Source organism: Strigops habroptila, chromosome 6 (genome assembly GCF_004027225.2).
Source record: "Strigops habroptila isolate Jane chromosome 6, bStrHab1.2.pri, whole genome shotgun sequence".
Classification (NCBI taxonomy): Eukaryota; Metazoa; Chordata; class Aves; order Psittaciformes; family Psittacidae; genus Strigops; species Strigops habroptila.
This window is the reverse complement of record NC_044282.2, coordinates 46,858,254-46,874,727: the sequence shown is the minus strand read 5'-3', so window position 1 is coordinate 46,874,727 and position 16,474 is coordinate 46,858,254. Positions and strand designations below refer to the sequence as shown.

The 16,474-nt window shown below is 37.2% G+C and overlaps 1 protein-coding gene across 3 annotated transcripts in view; it reads left to right on the top strand.

The window, feature by feature from the left end:
* The window catches only part of KIDINS220 (kinase D interacting substrate 220), a 76,035-nt gene extending 61,071 nt beyond the window's left edge, over positions 1–14,964 (top strand). For 2 of the 3 annotated variants that reach the window (XM_030490963.2, XM_030490962.1), the window contains 4 exons: positions 6,898–7,038; positions 8,743–8,841; positions 9,977–10,225; positions 12,567–14,964. In XM_030490963.2, coding sequence (XP_030346823.1) covers positions 6,898–7,038; positions 8,743–8,841; positions 9,977–10,225; positions 12,567–13,838 — 1,761 coding nt within the window. In that variant the 3' untranslated portion in view covers positions 13,839–14,964. Of the gene's footprint in view, positions 1–56; positions 114–6,897; positions 7,039–8,742; positions 8,842–9,976; positions 10,226–12,566 lie in introns of all 3 variants that reach the window. The other variant, XM_030490964.1, reaches the window with a different exon arrangement.
* Positions 14,965–16,474: the final 1,510 nt, after the last annotated feature.

The following is a 16,474-nucleotide window of genomic DNA, read 5'->3' as shown; positions in this document are numbered from 1 at the left end:
CTTTTTGTTGAGCCCTTGATCATTTTACCCAAACCATAATATTTTGTTGTTGTTAGGATGTTATCAAGGAGGATGCTGATGAGGGGCTTCCTTCACCCACAGACCCCTCAATGGTAAATGAGTAGTCATGTGGTGTGGAAATTTTAGCATCTCATTGCTTTTTCAGCAGTAATGAGTCTGCATTAATCGTAACTGCAGTTCGCTAACACTGCATCAGTGGCTTTGTTGGGCAAATAGAGTAGTCGAAAACTAATGTAGTTCATGAATGAATTCAAGAGCTAATATTTCACTTATAAGTTGTATATTTTTCCCCGTAGATTTCCCCTTAGCTTTCTCAGTAGCTGTGGTGAGCTTTCAGTAAAGAGAGTGTTGTGGTAGCTAGAGTGAAGAATGACAGCTGGTCATTTAGCGCTTAGATTTTAGAAGTAACTGCGGTTTTTTTCTGCTATAGTCAACCGATCCCTACTTCTGGTGACATAAAGCTATTGCAGTTAACATGGTATAAAGCAACTCTTGATAGAAATAGAAATCAAACTGCTGGTCATAAGCTTGTTGTTGAGTCAGAATGCTAACATCTACCTTTTCCGTAACTTGTTTTTGGTTTATCCTAAGTATTTACAGACAGATGTCATCTTTATGGATATCTGGTTGAACTCTAATTGTGGGAATCAGTGGGAAATCGTGATCTATTACCAAAACAAAGAGCTTAATGGCATTGCCCTTATTCCTGTAATACTTGCTGCCGAGAGTTGTTAGCAAGAGTTGTAGTTTGATCTTGGTTATTTTCTCTTCAAGTAAACCATTGCACAAAAGTCTTTCCATTGTTGTGCTGTGGAAAAAAAACAAACCAAACCCCACACAAATTCCAAAACTGTTTAACTGCACATAGCTTTCATTGAGCATCCACATATGGGCGCTGCAATGGAAAATGTACCTTGAAATTCTCTCTCCCAGGTCATTAGCTGTCTTGTGTGAAGGGATGACTTTGGAGTAAGTTTTTCTTGTAGTACATTTTTGGAGATGCTGATGCCTCCCCTGTATTTGATTCTCAGTATCTCATTCTCTTTCCAGTCCTTTGCAGCTTGTCAGTGCAAGGAGGAAAAGTAACAACTTCTGAGAAAGTAGTAGAATGATGGCTGAAGTATGTGTATATCTGTGAATGTGAGAAGGGACACAAGTCTGGAAGAGTGGGATTTAGTCTCAGGGCAAACTAGTGAATGAGCTCCAGCAGCAGACCTGCACCTGGTTGCTCTTCTACTTGCTGCTCTGAGTGTGTATCTCAAACACACATAGGCTGCAGTTTCAAAAAGCAATTTAAAAGACTCGTGTAATTTCTGTAATCTATTGGCTGTAGGTAAGAAAATATAGGAATTAGAACATTAAAAAGAAACTTCGTTTGAAATAATGGTAGTGGAGAATTTTATTAGATTTGGTTTTTAGTTTAAGGTATACTACTGTCAGTCTGTATAGTGTACAGCACATCAGATCATACAGTTTTCTAAGACTTAGCAATATTTAACCTACAGTGTAAATCTAAAATTTTGAATTTTTTAAAATCTCTTGGGTAGCTGTCAAGAGCATTGTTAGAAAGGGTATGGTATTTTGTGTGCCTGACAGGATGCCTCATCAGGGTTTCGTCTATCTAAACCCACTTCTTTTGTAGACTTGATTGAAATTTCTGTGACAGGAAACAGTATCATATCTGGTCAGGACCTGCAATTATCCATAGGTGATGGGTGCAATAATTTCATCCAGCTATTTAGGTAGCTCTTAATTGATGGGTCATTGCTACTGTATAAATGATACAGCTTTTATTTATTAAATGGATTGGGACATGCAAAGTAATGAAATAAACTAAAAAGCTATACAAAGTAGTTAATGAACACCAAGATGCGTAATTGGTTTGGTGATTGAAAACAAGAGGAGCGTGTAGAATCAAAACTGTCTGTCATGCGAGGCTGGCAAGGAGCCAGAAGTGTTACAATTTTGCTTGTGTGTAAAATAGAGAATAATTATTATTTTGAATGTTGAAGTCTTACAGGGCAAAACACCAGTTTTGTCAGGAGTATCAATTTTTTTTATACAGCTCGTCATTGCTAATCACTGCATGAGCTGGCAGAGCTGTGTCAAGGATGTTACATGACCTAGTTAAGGCCCTGCTGTTCTTGTCGGTCTGACGCTGGAGTTGACAAAGTCGTGAAATTTCAGATCCTAATCATTAGTTTTGTAAAATCGGCGTAAGCGGAGGTTAGCTTAGTGGAAATCAGAAGTATTTTGTGAGCGGTCATCCTGTATCAAGAATTTGACTTACACCACCTTTCATATTTGGATTCTGCTGCTGCTGATAAGACTTGTCTATCTCAGCCTGCGGTTTACTGTACTTTACTGAATGGAACAAAACATAAATGTCAGGGTCCTGCACCTGGGTCAGGGCAATCCCAAGCACAACTGCAGGCTGGGAGGAGAATGGATTGAGAATGGCCCTGAGGAGAAGGATTTGGGGGTGTTGACTGACGAGTAGCTCAACATGAGCCGGCAGCGTGTCCTTGCAGCCCAGAAAGCCAGCTGTATGCCACATCAAAAGAAGTGTGACCAGCAGGTTGAGAGAGGTGGTTCTCTCCTTCTATTCCACTCTCATGAGATCCCACCTGTAGTGCTGCATTGAGCTGTGGAGCCCCTAACACAAGATGGGCGCGGATCTGCTTGAGCAAGTCCAGGAGAGTGCCACAAAGATGATCAGAGGGCTGGAGCTCCTCTCCTATGAAGACAGGCTGGGAGAGCTGGAGTTCTTCAGCCTGGGGAAGAGAAGACTCGAGACGTTAGAGCAGTCTTCCAATACTTTAAAGGGGCCTACAAGAGATCTGGAGAGGGGCTTTTTACAAGGGCATGTAGTGATAAGACAAGGGGGAATGGCTTTAAACTGAGAGTAGGTTTGATTAGACATTTTAGGGTATTGTCTTAAATCACTAACAAAAATAGACTTGACTTAAGATGTCAGCCTTTGCACATCTGTGATGGAGACAAACGTGCATTTCTGCTGACTTTACTATAAAAATGGTTATTTCTAACAGGAACTGCAGAAACTTCTAGAGTGCTCTTCTGAAGGGTTTATCACTGGATTGTAGCATTATCAGTATCTGTTCACAGCACTCCCTATTATCTTAGAAATCAAACTACTGTTAGCAGTGGTTCTGTCATAAACCTAATTGTGTGCTTTAGTTCGCATTGTTAATTATGACTTGTTAGGATGCAGCTTGTTGCAATATAATTACTTTGTTTGAATATTTTTTTTCATACTGCATTGAATATATCTTACCTTAAGATGTAGTATGTGTGCTTTGAATGAGAGCTAACATGGCCCAGCGCATGTAGCGTAGACAAACATACAATACTCTCATTTTTCAGAAGTCTGAGCATGAATGAAAATGTGTGGCATGGAAGTTTTCTTGTGTGGATTTTCCAGGTGCTTTTATGTAGTGTTTTTGTGCTTTGAATATTTGTTCTTGAAAGAAGTACTTTTTCAGTCCTGCATAGAAAATGGGAGGGGCGTGATTTGCCTTTGTTTTTGTTTTGGTTTTTTTTTTTTTGGCAGGGTTTGACATGGGTAAGGTTTTCAAAGTTATTTGAGATCCATTGGTGGTATACTGTGACCTTGAAATAGAAGGAAAATGTTGGGTTAAAAGCAGGATTTTCCATCAGAAATATAATGTAAAACTTTTATGCAAACAAAATACATTGTATTGTTTTCTTACAAGTACAAAATGGAGTAGTCTGCTCATAGGAAAATAGTATTTATATAGCATATACTCATCTGGAGGTCTATCTTAAATGTTTCGTCATGTTATGAAAATACCCCATTTGTGTCCTAACACTGATTTCCTCTGTTTACTTCCAAGTGCATCATCTGTATGTTCAACCTTTCTGATGTCACTTTAAGCTGTTGTTTTCCTTTCATTCTGTCTTGTCCTTTTCTCGAAGCTGTGTAAGTCTGGGTTAAACAGACAGGTACAGCCACTTTCTGTGAATTATCATTCCCTTATTTCAGAGTCATTTTGGAAGCTATCATACTGGCGCTTCATGCTGGGCTGTCTGTAAACTAATGCTCATTACTAGCCTTGAGGTTTGTTTTGACAAGCTGCTTTTAGCTTTTGCATGGCAAATACTTTTCAGACTAATGTTCTCTAAGCATCTCTAACAAAACCACTAAGGCTGAAAAATGTGTCAGTTTAAGTACAATTTTAATTCACTTACATGATGACAATATCCCTAAAGCTATTACATTACTTATTCTTCAGAGAATGCTTTTTATAAGGAATGATTTGGATTAACGTGCATCTATTTCCAACAGTTCACACTTTAACAAAAATAGTCTAAATATTTTAGCGCTTTTCTGTATTTTTTTCTAATACACAGAAAGGAAAGTTTCGAAACTAACTCTAAATGCATGCAGAAAGAATGACTTGTTCTTCATTGGTAAAAAATATTTTGATCTGAAGGAGAACTGTTAAATTAGAAGTGTTTAAAACTTTTCTTCATTTATTTGTAGATATATGATAGATAATGTATTTAATGGATTCAGAGAACAAAGGCAATTGCTTGCACACATTGCTTAGGGATCATTTATTTTAGTAGTGCTACAGTGTAATTTTGGCTATAACAGTTTCTTCTATTTCAATTGATAAGCTTCCTTTCACAAAATAATTAAGATTTGAATTAACTTAATAACTTTTCTTTATTGATGTATTATCTAACTCATACCAATAGTAAATAGTGGGGAAGTAATAGACAAAACTGGTATTCTGAAAAACTCAGTTATTTTTTAGAGGAAAAATACAAATGTATATAAAAGTATATCATAAATAGCTTATGGATGAAGCTTCGTTCCATCATCTTCATTTGATGGTTGGCTTACATCTTTAACATGATGAAGATTTTAGCTGTACTAAAAATCAGACCAGATTAAGACCTACATTTCCTCCTTTAGATGCCTAGTATGATAACTAGTTAGGTATTGCAAGCACCTAATTAGGGAAACATTGCAGAATCTGGAACTGTCTTGTCCTCAGAAAGAATACCAAGCCCCTAAGTTAGATGCCTAGACTGTAGTGGCATTATAATGCTTAATTTTTCTGCAATAATTTAGGGAGACTACCTACCCAGAAGATATTTGTCTAGTGTCCAGTTGGCATCAAATAAAAATGTAAATGGTCAAAGGAACAAAGATGAGTTCCCCAGTTCTGTTTTCAGGCAAGCGTGCAAACTGCTAGGCTTGAAGTCTCCACAACCTCTTCTTATGTTCTAGAGTGAAGTTGATAGTTTGCCAGTTTTAAGTGCATTACAAGCACATCTGGCAGAGAACTTAGAAGGAATTGCATATAATAACATCTAAACTTTGAAACTCAGAGCAGCTAAGGTGGGGAGCATGCCTACCTCCCCAGATCAGGGTATCTCCAATAACAGTAAATTAGAAATAACTCTGAGGTTAAATGGTAGTAGATAATGGGGTTTTGGATTTGCTGCCTTGGAATTAATGCTTGAATAAATTCTTCTTAAATACCGTGGTTTAGATAATTTCGATATAGTTAATGCCATTCTATGTGATAATCCTTGGTTTTCATAAGCAATATATTTGGATCTATTAATTTATATTCTGAAAGATTAAATAACTATGAAGTAATGAAATTAAAAAAAAAAAGGGGGAAGAAAAAAGTATTGTGACTAAACCAGTCTTCATTGGTGATTTCAGGAGTATATATAACTGAACTCTGGATAGTCATAATGCACTTTTACATCCCAGGGTTTATGCATGTGATTGATGAGTTCTGAAGCTTTAGAAGCTCTTTTGCATCCTCCCAAAATGAGCTTTTCGGTGCATGGTCTACAGGGCCGAAACCCAAACTTCACGTTCAGAAAAAAGGGGGTGCCACCTTCCTCCCAGGAGGAGGACATACAAATATTTCATAGCTGATAAAAATTGTTCTGATTTTGCTTTTAGGAATTTGAAATCACTAGCATAACTGTTTAGAGCTTTGCACTTTGCTCCTATTTAATGCACAGGTCCTCATCCAGGAAGAATGTGGGTTTTTTTGAGAACATACTATAGGTATGTAGGTGGTATAGTGACCACCTACAGATGCATTTGTTTTGCTTTCTCTGAAATTCCCAGAAGCTGTCAACACTAAGAGGACAACTTCTGTGTTACAGATCTGAGCTGTGAATAATTTCTACCTCAATCTTGCCAAAGTTTGAGATATATGAAGCATCCTTATAGCATCTTGGAGGGCAGTGGCAGTGCTGCTCTGTGTTTCTGTACTGCGGTACACAGCCCCTTGGCTGATCTTCCATAAATGGAGCTGAAGGAACCTCTGGAAAATGGGTGTTGCTAAAGTTACCCAATGAATCCAAGTAATTGAGGAATTATGGTTTAGGTCATCTTTGATTCTAAACCAGGAGTTTTTAAGACAGGAAAATCTAAATTGTGTCTGCATTATTAAAACAAACAAACCAAAAATCAAACCACCAAAAACCAAACTAAATACTAAAATCGGGGGGAAACTCTGAGTAAAAGTGCATTTCAAATTGATTAACCCTCACTTAATATTTCTGATTCTGATTTTTATGCTGCTTTTCTTAAGTAACATTGAGAGAGTTATTTTCTCAGATAGGCAGGACCCAGGATGTTGAGGTTTTTTCTCATATAAATACCCATAAATAAATGTTTGCCAATATATAGATAAGTGTGATAGTAATTAAAAATGCCTGTGCATTCTTATTCTCATCTCTTTATTTTAAAATGTAGTTGAACACAGCTTGATTTGTGTTAGTGTATGGTGTGAAATTCTGGGTGTGCCAAGTATTTGAACGAATCTTACGTGCACATTTTCTCACTTCTTGCAGGGAGCGAGCACAGGGTCGACTGCAGGAGTATCACATGTGGCTCTGAGCACAATGAGTGTGGAAGCTGTGTGTGAGAAGCTAAAGCAGATAGATGGTCTGGATCAGAGCATGTTACCTCAGTACTCTGCAACTATAAAAAAGGTATCAGCTGAATTTCATTAATCTGTTCAGTACCTAAACATGGAGATAAACATGGAAATATTTAGTTGCCTCCTTTCTTGAAAATACTTATTTAAACACATCAGATGTCAAAACAACATCCTAACTTCTACGCATGCTGTTTGAAGGACATTTTAATACAAGCGTATATTTTTCAGAGCAAATGTGCTCTCTCAAATAGGAAAAACAGAAATATAAGTGCTGATGAGACTTTATTGTGAGAAAAGAAGCAAGAAAAATGCTTCAGAATTGCCATGTGTCTATAAATAGGGTTGCAAATATGTTCTATATCCAGGTAGCAACATCTTTTCTTTTTCCCCATGAGAAATTTGCACATCTCTTCTGTTGTAAATGAGCGTTGAATATGGTTCCGTTTATCTCCTATCACATTTTTCTGCTACTGCATTTTTCAGAGACATTAACACTGAATCATTTTTGTCTTTATTACTTTTTTCACTGTTCCGTGTGCTCGTTTCACAAAGAAAGAAGGGAAAAATGTGAAGGTTGTCATTAGTGAATCTTTTTGCTGAGCTCTCTTTGTCCTGGTACCTATCATATCTTAAAAAATACAGGGAGGCTGTTGATTCAAGGATTAAGAGACAGGTTTATCATAGGAAAAAGCTTCAGCGACATTGCTTAAAGTAAGAAGTAGAATGTCAGATTGCAGCTCATTAAGTATAGCTGCAAAAAAATCCAGTTGCTTTGGTGGCTCTAGAGTGCTAAAAGAATGTGCTCATCAGTTATCTCCAATAAGATTCCTCTTATTTATATTCTTGCGTTTCTTACTATGAGATCGTGTAGAAAGGAAGAATGAAAATGGCTCAGCCTGGTCTTGTTCCTGGTCTGATTAAGACCATCTGCTGGGATATGGGAGCAAAACCACTGAGATGTGTCAGGCTTAGCAGAGCTCTCAACTTGGATCTTCTGTCTTGTGGCTACTATCCTAAGACACAGTTCCTCTTTTGTGTTCTGTCCATCCACTGATGCATGGTATAAAGAGAAATACTTATCATTGTTATGTGATGAAAATGGTTCTATATTGAATCTGGTGCTATTGGAAGTTAAGTACTATATAAACATGCCTGACATAAATGGTGTGCAGGCACTTCCGTGTTGATCTCTGAATGATGATGAAAAAAGTCTAGTCTTCTATCCCCAGGTATCCCTGGTGATGGGAGGATTATAAGCCTGCATTTATGCAGGGAGTGAACTTGATGGGAGGTAGTACTTGATCTTTGATGCCTCAAGCCAGGGGTCAGATGATGCCTGGGACATAATTGTCTTATTATCTTCAGATACTTGGGCGTCTCCAGTCCATTTGTCTTCTGAGTCTGGGTAAATGTAGGCAGATGAATGTGGTTTATTGTCTGTGAAAATTTCTACCACTGCTGTGTTATTTCCTTATGTCTGTTCATAGAACACAATTGTATTGCTTTTCATGTACACATTTTTGATGGGTTTAATAGTGCATGACATATAAGTTCTTCTTGTCCATCGGCAATCATCAATAAACATTCTTTATAAAAGCATGTATTTATTATATAGGATTGGACTTAAGAGTGATGTTGGGGAATTTCACTAGTAATGCCCATCAATATATTCCATTTTAATTACCTTTTTAGTCTGTTACTGCCACACCATAATTCTTGTTTCAGTAATTTACATTATTTAGTTTTATTGTTTTAGGCAAATATAAATGGCCGTGTCTTGGCTCAGTGCAACATTGATGAACTGAAAAAAGAGATGAATATGAATTTTGGTGACTGGCACCTGTTCAGGAGCATGGTAAGACTTTCTCTGCAGTATTCAGGTCATCATAAATTAGTCTTTTTATATTACAAACCTTATCTTCTCCTCCAATACCCCCCCCACCCCCCGTTCTTTCTTATCATCATCTTTAAGATAAGTATTGTCTTAAAACATGCATGCATGTATTATTTTGTTACTTTGTCTTTTTGTCTTGAGCACTTTAATGAAGGACTGGTTGCCTATGGATTTGCATCTTAATTGATTGTGAACTCTGCAGTTTTGCCTCCTTTTTCTGTAAGATCTCTTTTTCCTGCATGAGTTCCCTTTTCCCTTCTTCAATTAGCCTATTTTAATGAAATCATCAGAACTTGATTCTCTTGGAAGCCTCTGTCCTTCTGTTAAAAGTTAGTCAGGGAGTTCAAAGTACATTAGTGTGAGGAAGAGGACAGCCAGGCTGTTAGAGGTGCATGGCACACAATTGCTTAAGCATGATTTTTAAGGAAACTGAAGCTAAAAGTCAAACCAATGAGATAAATGTACAATATTCAATTGACATGTATTGTATAATGTGAGAATGCTGCATTGCATACTATTATGGAAGCATATATATAGATACCTAATTTCCCCCATTTCCCTCCTCTCAGTCTGAGAGTAAATACAGTGAGGGTTATCATCACAGCGAACTGTGTTTTCTCTTAAGTATTTTTAGTATATTGTCAGTTTTCTTTCTGAAAATAACAGTATGTCTCTCAAGTGCTAAATCAGTCTCGAAAACACTGAAAATTACAAATTGAGATTTATTGTTAGATTCAGGCTGATTAAGCTATAAATCAGAAGTGTTTGGGTTTGCTTTTAAATTTGTAATTTATCACTTACTTGGTTTTACAAGAATTTAAGTGTTTTCTTTTAAGGGTCTGGGCAGTAACAAAAATAATTTGTAAATAAATAAAAAAAAATCCTAAATTTTAAAATGTGATTTGCAGTAAAGACAATGAATGCGCTAGATCTGTGGATGGATTTTTTTCTTCACAGTTTTCCATGGTCACAACCACATATGCAAGTACACTTTTACAGTTGTGAATTCCTTTTCCTATTTTTAATAGAGTTCTTCTTTTGAGAGTTTTGAGAACTACTTCTACTTATATAATTTACTGTCTCTTTTTGTGTTAAGATACTTGAAATGAGAAATTCAGAAAACCAGGCTGTTCAGGAAGATCCTCGTGGAACAACTGAGCATATTAGCACTGCGATTCCTCATAGTGAACTTACTCGTCGTCCTGGGCATAATACTGAGTTGCCTCACACTGACCTTACAGGTCTTTCTGGTCAAGCTCCTTACACACTTAACTTCAGCTTTGAAGAACTCAACACAATTGGTCTTGATGAAGCTCCTACACGACACAGTAACTTAAGTTGGCAGGTATTTAGTAGAGAAATGTATTTTGCTTCCTTACCTGTGTGGTAAAGGGTTTTTTCCATTCTTGGATATGGACAGGTCAAGAAGTAAGTCTGCTTACTTTCAGGTACTTTCATTTCTCAGTCTTGGCAAAGACCTGTTTGCAGACATGTGAACTCTAACCACACTCTGAGTCAGTCTTTAGCCTTTGCCATCTGAAAACTGTTCATCTGTTCCAGTAATCACTCTTCAAAAGAAAAAAATCAACTCTCATGCTTTTCTCATCTGTCTTAGGGTGACGTTCTGCAAGATTTCTGCTTAGCACAGTATTCAGGCTTTGTGTATTAAATATTTTAGCTATGTGCTAGGTGGATGTTATGCTATTCAAAGGATTACAGATACATTTATTGGGGGGGGGTTTTAAAAACAACTACAACCATGACATCAGAGCCTTGTCCTATCAGTGCATAATCTGTTCATAGACTCTAGAGCTGGCATCCTTCTCTAACTACAGTTTCTGCCATGTTACGGTCAGTTTTCTTCTGTATCGTATGAAATCACCCAAAGTATGTGATTTTCTTTTGTCCTTTTTAAGAAATCCAGACAAATGAGCTGGTATCTAAATAGAGATTAGAATTAAGAATCAAAACAAAAAACCAAATTGAAACATTCGGCAGCTTTTTAATCTCTGGATCTCTAAATTAGAAAATCTTGAAGGTGCATCAGAATAGGAAAATATCCCAAATTACTAGCTGTAGGTGATATTTTTAATATTCAGAATTCAGAGTTAGATTTCTATCACAGATCCCCTGTGGGTGTCATGCATGCTTGTGTGCGTGTAGGATCCTGATTAGCCTTACTGCCTATTTCCAGCAACAGAGTATCAATGTGTGCTTTTCCAAACCAAAGTGGCATGATTCACGTTTGTTACGTCATTTTGTGTCAAAAGCACAGAAGAACGTAGAAGAAAACATTTTTTAAAACACTCTTTACAATGAAAGTTTAAGTAAATAGTGCTTCTGATGTCCATATAGTTATCTGAATTTGAATCAAAAGAATTAGAAAGGTAATTTCTCCTTAAGATAACATGAGAATTCACCTGCTGGAATTTTTAAAGTTGATACTGATAAAAAAGAATATTGCTGCTTCTCTGTTGTGGTGGGTTGACCCTGGCTGGATGCCAGGTGCCCACCAAAGCTACTCGATCACTCCCCTCCTCAGCTGGACAGGAGAGAGAAGATGTAGTGAAAAGCTTGTGAGTCGAGATAAGGACAGAGGGAGATCACTCACCAGTTACTATCACGGGCAAAGCAGACTCTGCTTGGGAAAATTAGTTTAATACCAATCAAATCAGAGTAGTATAATGAGAAATAAAACCAAATTTTAAAAACACCTTCCATCCGTCCTTTCTTCCTGGGCTCACCTTTACTCCTGAGTCCTCTACCTTCTTCCCTGAGTGGTGCAGGAAGACAAGGAATGAAGGTTGTGGTCAGTTCATCACACGTTGTCTCTGTCACTCCTCCCTCCTCAGTGGAGAACTGCTCACACTCTTCCCTCCTGTGCACTGCAAAGTTGAGCAGGTTTCCTAAAGCACTTCCTGCTTAAGTCAATGCATCAGCTCCAATGCATGGGGCACCACACATCTTTTACTTGGTGGTAGTGAGCATCCCTATTATATGTGTGACACGAAGCCATATGTTCAGCCGTTATCCACTCCTTTCCTTTGTTCAGCTAGACCTTGATTCTAGTACTTAATAGATGGCTTAGATCCTATGCCTGTAGACTTCTCTATGTGCACACTAAAAGAGAGCAGACTTGAGGGCAAAGAGAAATATGTTTATCTGAGAACTGATTTTTCTGAAATCAGCTATATGCAGTGGAATATTGCCAGGATATATTGAAGTACGTAGGATACAGATCTTTTAAAAATGCTTTGGAGAGATGTTCAGCATTTAGATGAAGTCTTTCTGTCTTTAATAAAAAATGCTAATTTTGTAAATGTACAAAAATGTGTTAGAAAAGCCCATCTTGACATACAAATTCAATTGTTATAATTATATACTCAAAAGAGTTAGCCTAAAATGCACTGGATAAAATGCTTGTTTTGTTGGAATCTTCCTTTATAGGGACCAACAATAAGAACACTTTGTAAGTTTAGTGAATGTGTGTGTGATTGCATATATATGATTATAGTAAGCATATTTTAATTATAGCATTCACAATTTCACTTGCATAATCTATTCACAGCAACAAAAAAATCATTTAAGCACATACTTAATGCATTGAATTATTTAATTTAAAAATATCAGTAAAAATAAATAGTTCATTTAACTGTTATCTCTCTTCTTTCTTTATTTTTTTCCAGTCACAAACTCGCAGAACTCCAAGTCTTTCAAGTCTTAACTCTCAAGATTCTAGTATTGAAATATCAAAGCTTACTGACAAGGTACAGGCAGAATATAGAGATGCGTATAGAGAGTATATTGCTCAAATGTCCCAGTTAGAAGGAGGTGCTAATTCTACTACAGTGAGTGGTAGATCCTCCCCTCATAGCTCAAGTGCTTTCTATATGGGGCAGAGTACATCAGGGGGTTCCTTGCATTCCAGTACAGAACAGGATAAAGGAAAAGATGGCGAACAGAAGCAAGATGATGGAAGAAAGTCCTTCTTGCTGAAGAGGAATGATGTTGTTGATTACAGTACTTCAGGTGTTTCTACTAATGATGCATCTCCTTTGGATCCTATTACTGAAGAAGATGAAAAATCTGACCAGTCTGGTTCCAAGCTTCTCCCAGGAAAGAAGTCTTCAGAAAGAACAAGTATTTTCCAGGCTGCAGATTTGAAGCTCAAAGGAGTTACTCTCCGGTATCAGAAACTTCCAAGTGATGAAGATGAGTCAGGAACTGAGGAATCAGATAATACTCCACTTCTTAAGGAAGGTAAGGATAAGAAGACAGATTGCAAGGTTGAAAAGCAGCCCAAATCTCCAGAACATGGATCTGAACCTATTAGAACCTTCATCAAAGCAAAGGAGTATTTAACAGATGCCCTTTTGGATAAAAAAGATTCGTCTGATTCTGGTGTAAGATCCAACGAAAGTTCTCCAAATCATTCCCTCCATAATGAAGGAACAGATGATTCACAGCTTGAAAAGGCAAATCTCATTGAGCTTGAAGATGACAGTCACAGTGGAAAGAGAGGAATTCCACACAGCCTTAGTGGCCTTCAAGACCCAGCTGTGGTTCGCATGTCTATTTGCTCAGAAGGTAAGAAAAGCCCTTCTGAAAGCAGCTTGATTGCAAGTAGCCCAGAAGAGAACTGGCCAGCTTGCCAGAAAGTCTTTAATTTAAATAGAACCCCTAGTACAGTAACCTTAAATAATAACAGCGCTCCAAACAATCGAGCTAATCAAAATTTTGAAGAAATGCAAGGTATCAGAGATTCACCTCAAATTATCCTGCACCCTGGCTCAGGTTCAAGTTCAAATGCAGTTCAGAATGAGAACCTGAAGAGTGTTGCTCACAAGCGGAGCCAGCGTTCAAGTTATACCAGGCTTTCAAAAGATTCGTCAGAGCTCCATACTGTTACAGCCTCAGAAGGGGCTGGTTTTGGAGAGGAAAGAGAGAGTATCCTGTAAAAACCAGCCAGTTTAAAACAGAGTATGACTATGAGTTGTAGCTTGCTTGGAATTCTTTGTCAGTGTGTGGTTACATTAAGCTTTGTAGTTTAAGCTTTCAATATTGTAATACAAGGTCTAGATTTATTTTCAGTTATTTTCTTGGAGAGAAGAAGGATTTTTTACAAGCAGCAAATTACTTCAGGCCTTCCCCACATATAAAAGCAGTATTTGTCAGCACGGAAAACCAGTTCTTTAAGATACTGTGCAAAGGTTTGCTCAGGGGCAGATGTTACAGAAGTATGGTTTAATTATTAAAATTATGATGTGATTTTACTTTTCTGTTGGGATATGTATTACTTATCCCTTCTAAACATTCCAGTTAAGTCTGCATACTTACAAGTAAAGTTAAAACTTCTTTACTCTTGGATGTGAGAGATGCCAGAAGATGAAATATCACAACCTGTGACACCCTTATCAAACTTTGCATTAATTAGTGGATTAATGTGTGCAACATATATCATATATGTTGAAATTTGAGTGCTAAGTTACCTGTTTGGCTATATATATGCTTTTACACTCTGTATGTTCAGTAATCACTGTTGACTTTGTGAACTTTGGGTAGAGTGGTGATAAGGTTTGTAAGGAGCATTGTCTTGACGTGTCGTTGGAATTGGCAGTTATTTATAGGGTAATGCCTTATCATTGATTTAGTGGATCCATTATTTATTATAGGTACATAATTTTACAGTCACTTGTCTAAATAGATGCAAGCAACTGAGCTACATTAGAATATTGTAAGGGTAAAGTATGAATGATGTCTGAACTTATGGACTGTCTGTTGCTGTGCATGATCTTTCCTTGGTCCAGTGTTTGTCATTTGGTTAGGGAAATAAAAGTAAGTAGTTTGCCATTTTAAAAATAACGTATACCTTTGGAATCTTGTCAGAGCTATGCGCCAGTTTCGTTATTTCTGAAGTACAGTGTTTGAAGATTTTTATGTCCTCTTAGAAATGTACCTGAATGTTATTGTAGCAACTACTTGTACGCTCCAGTGAAATCTGCATGTTTTTGAGGAAGAATTGTTCAAACTAGGCTCTCGTAGTACAAAGAGAATAAAAAAATAAATTGGCATGCTGGGTTTGTGTCCAGATTTCTATTTATTGCGGTATTTTGTTTCTTCACTTGATAAAAATGTTACATCCATGTTGTTTTGGTTAAAGTACTTCATGGATTTAATTTAAAAGAATGCATTAAACCAGTATTGTTAATAATACAATACTAAATAAGCATCAAGTATAAAGATACATTTGATAAATGGAATTGCCAAAGCAGACGTTTCTAAAGGAAGTGCTGTGAGCTGCAGAGATGTGGCCATCTCCCGCTAGTCCAAAGCAGTGATCCTGCTGTTTGTGGCAGTTAACATGTGCTGGTGGTTCTGCACAGCTTTGTCTCTGTCCTAGTGCATCTCCAACCAGATGTCTCCAGCCGGGACCATGTGGTTGTGGCCTTTGTTATCCAAATCAAGAGGATGCTTTCCTATGCCAGAATCAACAGAGAAAAACTGGCTCTATCTATGCTCTTTATTTTTTAATTCTGTGGACATCTCGTACTTACAGGACTGGATATATGATCTGTACATTTTTGGGTTCTGTTAAGTTGGTGCGTTATTTGATCGAATTAAAATGTACTCATCAGAGTGTTACAGAAGTACTAGAAACCTGTGTGCACATATCTTTATCTATTAGAAAGATTGTTAGTTTAACCAAAAAGCCACCCAAAACAAAACAGGTGGCTGTGCAGCTTCATGATATTTTCCTGAATCTTTGGGAGCAGAGTTTTTTGGGTGGTTTGTTTGTTTGTTTGTTTTTTGTTTGGGGTTTTTGTTTGTTCGTTTGTTTGGGTTTGTTTTGGGTTGGTTTTTTTAGGTTCTTCCTATTAAGAAAAAGGAAAAAAAAGTCACACTGCATTCTAAAAGTTTTGGGATGTAGAAGCTTTTTACAGAAAGATACAAACATTGTTTTGTAAGAGAGGGCAGTAAGTGTAACCTTCATTTAGGCAGATACACAGTATTGATGGAAGATACCAAATCATTTTGTCTGGTCAAGTCCTTAAATAATCCAGACGGATGAATTTTAAATTGTTGTGTCATTTTGAGATCTTTTTCTTCCTTAAAGTTTTATCCCCCACGTCTTCATAAAATACCTACATTGGGATGAAATAGGTAGTTGAGTGGAAAGCTTTGCAGTGTTCTATCTTGTATTCATTAATACCAGTGTAATTGCTTACCATCACTAAGAAACAGTAGTTACAAGCGAAGTGTCTGTGTGAGGTTGTACAAGACTTAATGTAGTATTCTCTTTGGGTCTGTAGATCCATGCCCCTGTATGGGATGTATGTACCCGAAATAGTTTCGGTTCCAAGCAGTGGTTCAGTCCTGCTTGCTTTACCTGCTTCAAGTGCATTATATAGTAATGCATGCTGTAGTTTCTATAATCAGATGCGTTCACAGGCTTGTAATTTAATGCCTTCCTAGCGAAGTCCCTAGGATCAGCAAAATATGAGTGCTTCATAGCCAGTTCAAGGACAGTATGTTACAAAAGCTGATTGTTAATAGCACAGTAAATGTAACTGACTCTTAAAATCTACTTGCATAA